This window comes from Hibiscus syriacus, unplaced genomic scaffold (genome assembly GCF_006381635.1).
Source record: "Hibiscus syriacus cultivar Baekdansim isolate YM2019G1 unplaced genomic scaffold, ASM638163v2 tig00110607_pilon, whole genome shotgun sequence".
In the NCBI taxonomy this organism is placed as follows: domain Eukaryota; kingdom Viridiplantae; phylum Streptophyta; class Magnoliopsida; order Malvales; family Malvaceae; genus Hibiscus; species Hibiscus syriacus.
In genome coordinates this window covers 1,497,101-1,503,100 of record NW_024062799.1, presented here as the reverse complement: position 1 = coordinate 1,503,100, position 6,000 = coordinate 1,497,101, and the positions used below count along the sequence as shown (strand labels likewise).

The 6,000-nt window shown below is 37.9% G+C and overlaps 2 protein-coding genes across 4 annotated transcripts; both read right to left on the bottom strand.

Moving 5' to 3' along the window:
• Window positions 1-208: 208 nt before the first annotated feature.
• LOC120135418 (uncharacterized protein C594.04c-like) lies at window positions 209-1,775 on the bottom strand. The gene is made up of 3 exons (XM_039151676.1): window positions 1,285-1,775; window positions 947-1,210; window positions 209-816 (listed from the first exon to the last, which is right to left on the bottom strand). Exons 1-3 carry the CDS (start codon window positions 1,501-1,503, stop codon window positions 337-339), a joined length of 963 nt encoding a protein of 320 aa, XP_039007607.1. The 5' UTR covers window positions 1,504-1,775; the 3' UTR covers window positions 209-336.
• An 812-nt stretch (window positions 1,776-2,587) lies between these two features.
• Window positions 2,588-4,818, bottom strand: LOC120135419 (translocase of chloroplast 33, chloroplastic-like). 3 transcript variants are annotated; one of them, XM_039151678.1, is made up of 8 exons: window positions 4,709-4,818; window positions 4,411-4,518; window positions 4,218-4,325; window positions 3,988-4,112; window positions 3,559-3,823; window positions 3,252-3,320; window positions 2,986-3,147; window positions 2,588-2,894 (listed from the first exon to the last, which is right to left on the bottom strand). In XM_039151678.1, the coding sequence occupies exons 2-8, from the start codon at window positions 4,507-4,509 to the stop codon at window positions 2,826-2,828; spliced, it is 897 nt and encodes a 298-aa protein (XP_039007609.1). In that variant the 5' UTR covers window positions 4,510-4,518; window positions 4,709-4,818; the 3' UTR covers window positions 2,588-2,825. The 3 variants fall into 3 exon arrangements, with proteins under 3 accessions (XP_039007609.1, XP_039007611.1, XP_039007610.1); XM_039151680.1 differs by having other exon boundaries at window positions 4,697-4,798; XM_039151679.1 differs by having other exon boundaries at window positions 4,411-4,519; window positions 4,663-4,786.
• Between the last annotated feature and the right edge of the window lie 1,182 nt (window positions 4,819-6,000).

The following is a 6,000-nucleotide window of genomic DNA, read 5'->3' as shown; positions in this document are numbered from 1 at the left end:
AAAATATTTTATAAACAATTTAGTACAAATGATACAATTTAGGAGACAATAATAATTTTAACCCTTATTTATTCAACTCTTTCTTTCTTGTTTAATTCAGGTATTTAATTCAATTTCTTCTGTAGATCAATTCCCGTTTCCAGAATAAGCCCAAACCCATTTCATCTGGGCTTGCATGTAATTTTATTGAAGAAAAACCCATAGGATTGAACTCAACTAATGGATGAGCAACTTGATTACATTCTCCGTGAGAGAAACCAAAAACAATAGAGGAAAAAGATTGGAGATGATTTTTTTTTCCTTTTGAAAATACTGGCAGAATTACAAAATATTAGATCAAGTAACCTTATCCTTCACTGCTATAGCAGAAGATTTGAACCATGGTACCCACACCGAGGTTGTCTTTTGGTATAACCTGTATGCTTCAGCTCTGTACTCCTGCTTCAACATCCGCTGCTCCACAAGGAAAGTAACATAAGCTAAGCACATACTATTGATCAAACACCCCACACAGGTCCATCCATGACCCAAGTTCCATGAAAATACAGTCATTCCCCACCACCATAGTTGTTCCCCAAAGTAGTTTGGATGCCGCGAGTACCGCCACAAGCCACGGTCGAGGTTCGGGACCATAGGTTTTCCGAGCTCTTTTAGCTTGGTATTTCTAATCACAAAATTATGCAGTTGTGTATCTGCCAAGTACCCTATGACAATGCCACACAAACAAACTCCAGCAGCAACAAAATCCCAGATATTTAAGGGCTTATCAACCGAGTGGACGACATACAGTGGAAGACATATTCCAATCAGAAGTATCTGCAGAGTTGAAACACCAGTTAGTTTAGTTCATGTTCTCTCATCAGCTTTTTTCATTTCAAATTTTTATTTGTTATTAGAGAAAGTATCAAAACGTATAATGCAAAATATCCGGAGAGTGGAGACTCACCTGTTGAGAAACGTAAACAGAGAAGAAGGAAATCCACCACCAATGCTTGCCGTACTGTAAGCGCATATCAGCGAACCTCCAGTCTTCTCTGGCACCCCACTGCCATTCTTCTCGCCTGAAATAGCTATGGGCCAGCCTAATACTCCAGACCCAAGTCAACACTGTAACGATCATTGATCTCCAAGGATCAAATTGAGCCAAAGGGTGGGTTGCATAGTAATGAAGTAACAACACCGGTATCACCATCCAATACAGATCAATCATCTGAAACCAACCAAAAGGAGTAGAATTTAAATAAATGTTTAAAGAATTACAAGTAATAAAAAGAAGGCACTGACCCAGTTGCTGGATTGGATGAAACCAATGAGCCAGAAGAGGACATTGACATTGAAGAAAAAGAAGACATTTGCTAACAGAAGAGGGTGATGGAAGCACCATGACCACAGAGGAGCACAGTTGCTCTGGAAATGACTAAGGAAATAAAGATAGAACAGAATTGAAGGGAGAGGAACAAGAAATGCCACGACGGCATTTTTCAAGTTGCTTCTTCTGCTCATGTTTGTCTTTCTCCCGGGCCTTGGGGGTCGGAGGGAGAGCAAGTGAGGCACCACTTTTATAGCAACTGGTTTATTTCACTGCCCTGTGGGACACGGCTAAAGAGAGGACCAAATGATAAGGTTGATTTTCACCTGGGCATGCAGACCAAGGGTGGCGCATGCATGGGTTCCAGTCCCATGCCTCAACCGAATCTTCAATCACGATGCTTCCTCGACATAATTTTCGGACTACGCTTTTGTCGAAGGACCGCATTTTGGGTTGGCATGGTTAATTGACATAGATCAATAAAAATAAAAATTATTTAAAATTCCCGTAACTTAACTCTTTGTTAATTGACATAGGTACATGTAATTTTATCTATATAGTTGGATTCAAATCCTTATTATAATATCAAATTAACCAAATGATAATGTAATAAGAAGGAAAAGTATCTGAATTGCCTTCCGAGTTGAATTGCAAAATTTAGTAAGACTTCTTTTTCTTACAAGCCATTGGTGGAGCATAGTTAGGACTTAAGATCTTACATGACATCGTCCTAAAAATTCCAAATCTTTAATAGAAGACATTTAATAAGCCGATATTAACAAGCTAAATTTGACCGTATTTTGAGTGCAAATGATAATGAGCATGTAACATGGATAAAAAGAGGGGTCAAAAAGGGGGGGGGGGAGAGCAGCAAAATGATTTATGAAATAAAGTATTGCAGTGATTGAAGTGCATGCAATAATGATTCAAGCATGTAATAGTGGGGAGTTAACCTGCACAAATCCCCGCAATTTACGCACCCAAAAATAAGGTAAACCAGCTATACTGCACCACTACCATGCCTGGCAACGCTGGCTGGGCCAGACCATGTTCATTATCCATAAATGCTCCTTGCACCTTTACGACCTTAAACAACAAAGGCAAATGCTCCACAAGAAAGAGCTAATTCTTTCCTTGAACAAAAGATTATGTAAAAAGTACTTTCAAATATAAATGAACATACTCTGGAGGAAATCGTAAATCTGTCTCTGAACAAAGACACCAATACAAGTAGTTCGAGAAAAGAAAACAAAAGAAACAGATGGGAATACGTGGAAGTGAAACAAAAAGAACCTTTGCCTGCATATATGTGCTTAAATCCTACAAAAGCTCAATGGTATCCCAAAACTACAAACTCTGCCTGTTAAAGCATATGCATAGAACTAACAAAACAAACTTCTTAGGATTCTTATTCAATTTACCAAAAAAAAACAAAACAAAAGGAAAACACATGATATGGAAAGTAAAAGAAGGCCAGATGAAACTTGCATTCGAGCAGATCCCATTTATGTTGTTCTCATTTAGGCCCATTGCCAGTTGCAATATCCCTTTTTATTGCTCCTTGAATCCATTTGATAACAAACCACTGGAACAACAAAACAATTTGGCCATTACAAAAAAATCATTTGTGTTCCAATTCAGCCCAAACAGAAACTAATAAACTGTGGAAACTTTACCTGAAGCCCAAGAATAACTGGGATCCACAATTTTCCTTTATCGTTAGCGTCAGACCCATCAACCAACTTCTTGCTAACTACAATGACTTGACACTTGTTAGTTGCAACAGTTGTGATGGCTTTTACTAAGTTCGGAATCCAAGCTTCGCCATTGGGAAGAATCTGTATGGAAATAACATGTAATTATCAAAGAATCAAGGCAATCAAATATATGAAAAGGTGATAAATAGAGAGCATAATATGAAAGGAAAAAAATGCGTTCAAACCTTTTCTTCATTGTCATTTTTATTGCACCTTCCACTGTTTTCAACCAAAACAACAGGAATGACAGAATCCTACAAGCATCAAAAGCAAGGAAATATCTATAAAAAAAAGTAATCACAGCACTCTAAGCATACCAACAGAAAGAAATAGTAACTAATAAAGATAAATTTACAAGCTAAGATATCCTTTTCAGACAACGGAATTACGAGTGACAAACTATTTTACATAGACATCAAGGAATCTTGCGGGAACAAATAAACTTTTGATCCAACATGTCTAACATAAATAAACCTGAAAGAAAATACATACATCAAACTCCTTTTTCCTAATACGAGCTCCAACGCGAATGGCCTTTAGGACACCCTCTGATCTTTTAGAAGAAAAAACGTCATAATTCAGTCCATCTGGTGGACAAAGCTGAGCATGAGTGAGCACCAGCAAACTTTTGCGCCATATTTCTTTGCCAAAACTGTTGCCAATAGCCCTTATGACCTGCTTATCCAAATCATCCACTCTATATGCATCTAGGCGATCAACATAAAGCAAAACATCTATGGTCTTATTCAAAAGAAACCTGCATGGCGAATAATAGATTTTGTTCGTAACCAAAATGAACAATAACATGTAGGAAAACTAAACATAATCCTACAATGAAAATTTGACTAGAATTCACTAAGAACTATATTCATCTTGCAGAATATAAGATTCTAGGCTAGACAGATTAATTACTCTACTGACCCTTTGATCAACTGAAGAGCTTGGTGATTGACATAGCCAGCCTCTACAAGCCCTGGAGTATCAATTACATTCAATGTAAATCCAGCCCATGTGCGTGAAGCCATTACGGGTCTCAGCCCCTCAGACTGCAAAATACACGAATATAATGACGATTAAAGCTTAAGAAGATTAAAACAGCATAAACGAATCAAGCTAAGAACCGCAATGGAACAGATAAAACCAATATTCACCTGGAACGCAGTGACTCGAACAACTTGCTCCCCGAGAAGAGAATTGATAGTAGAAGACTTTCCTACACCGCCTTTGCCCATAACAAGAATAGTCAAAGTATCGACATTCTGCATTTTTTTTACATTAAACAATCTTGTGTAAACATGTTATTAAGTCGAAGTAAATGAAATAGATTAAAGGGTTCATCAAAACCTCTTGCTTCAATTTTCCCAGCAAATCAAACAATTTTGTTTGAGTAGCGGCGGGGAATTGTTGAAGGCCGAGCCATTCACGAGGGAGAGGAGTACTCATCACAGCAAACTACACAAGAAATCAGGAAAAAAAAAACTCAAAAAAATCCAATAAAAGCAATAACCCTAAACCCAAAAAGTGGATAACGTGCTAAAAACGATTAGACCATCTTAGAAATGCAGCCGAAATATGATATTGGAACGTTCCTTTAGACAACGTATGAAATAAAGAGAATTGGCGGAGGAACCTGTGGTTTTACCAGCCTATCTTCGTGGGTGCAACTTGAGAAAGAGGAATGAAGAATTTGGAGAGGTTTTTGGGAGTGGATTTTGTGGAGCAAGTGGATGAAAGAAGATGATTGGGGGGTTGGGGAAGGCTATCTCATCGAAATTCACGGGTCTCAAGTAAGACTACATAATCTGCTCCTCACCCACTGTTTGGGGACATGTGGGCTCAATGCGGCCTAACGCCAAAAATTGTTTATGGGCCACATAACCAATGGCCTTTTTGGCCCAACAGGGCCATTGGAATAATAATTTAAGGTTTTACCCATCATCCAATATTATTTGAGAATCTACGACATTTGTTATAGTATCATGCGAATTCATCACCTTGAGATGATGAGTTACACGAAATATTATTTTTAATGGATTCGGATGAGTGGGTCCTACGTGGGCCGATAATTTACTATTTTTACTAGGACTTGTCAAGCCGAGAAGACGAGTCCGTTAAAAATATTTTTTTATTTTTGAAAAAAATTTAAAAATAGAAATTAAAAAGAAAGGTAACTTGTCACCTCGAGGTGATGAGTTTCTTCGAATTCAAAAAATAGTCGTTTTGTAGTCGTTGGTCAACGGGAAATTCTTTAACGAGCAATTCTACAAATTCAAGGTGACGAGTTCTCCCAGATTAAATTTTAAAAAAATAAATTAATTAAAAAATAATGTTATGTTTTACTAAAAGAACATTATTTACAAACTAATAAAATTTATTTATATTTTCTAAGTTCTTGATAATGTCGAGGAGTGGTCGAATGATAATGGCGCGGGGATCGTCGAGTACGGCAGGGTCGTCGGCCTTGATCGTCGTCGTCGTCATCTTCATCTTACTGAGGAGGTGTACTTAACACACTTTGAGATCCACCTTCGAAATACGGTGATTGGCATATGGTATTTAACGCTATCATTGCCGTTACTGAATTGACTTGGTGACTATGTTGTTGACCATATACAATATGATCTCATTCACTCTCAACGATATGTTCTGTCGAAGATGTTTGAGTGTGTTGCATTGCATCCCATGAACCTTCAACCCAAGTCGGCTGAGTCTCGGTTGAAGTATGATATGCAAGATTGAAACCGAAACTCGCCTGAGATGCATTATAGTAATCTTCAGCTGCAGATGCTGAAGCAGAAGAAGAAAACGCCAATGATTTCTTCTTGAACTTGGGGAATCAGGCATGATGTTGTTCTCATTCTCCCCTATCTTGTGGTGTCGTGAGATATGGTTTCCCATTTGCTTCGTAATTTTGGATATAGGGAGAATGGTAAA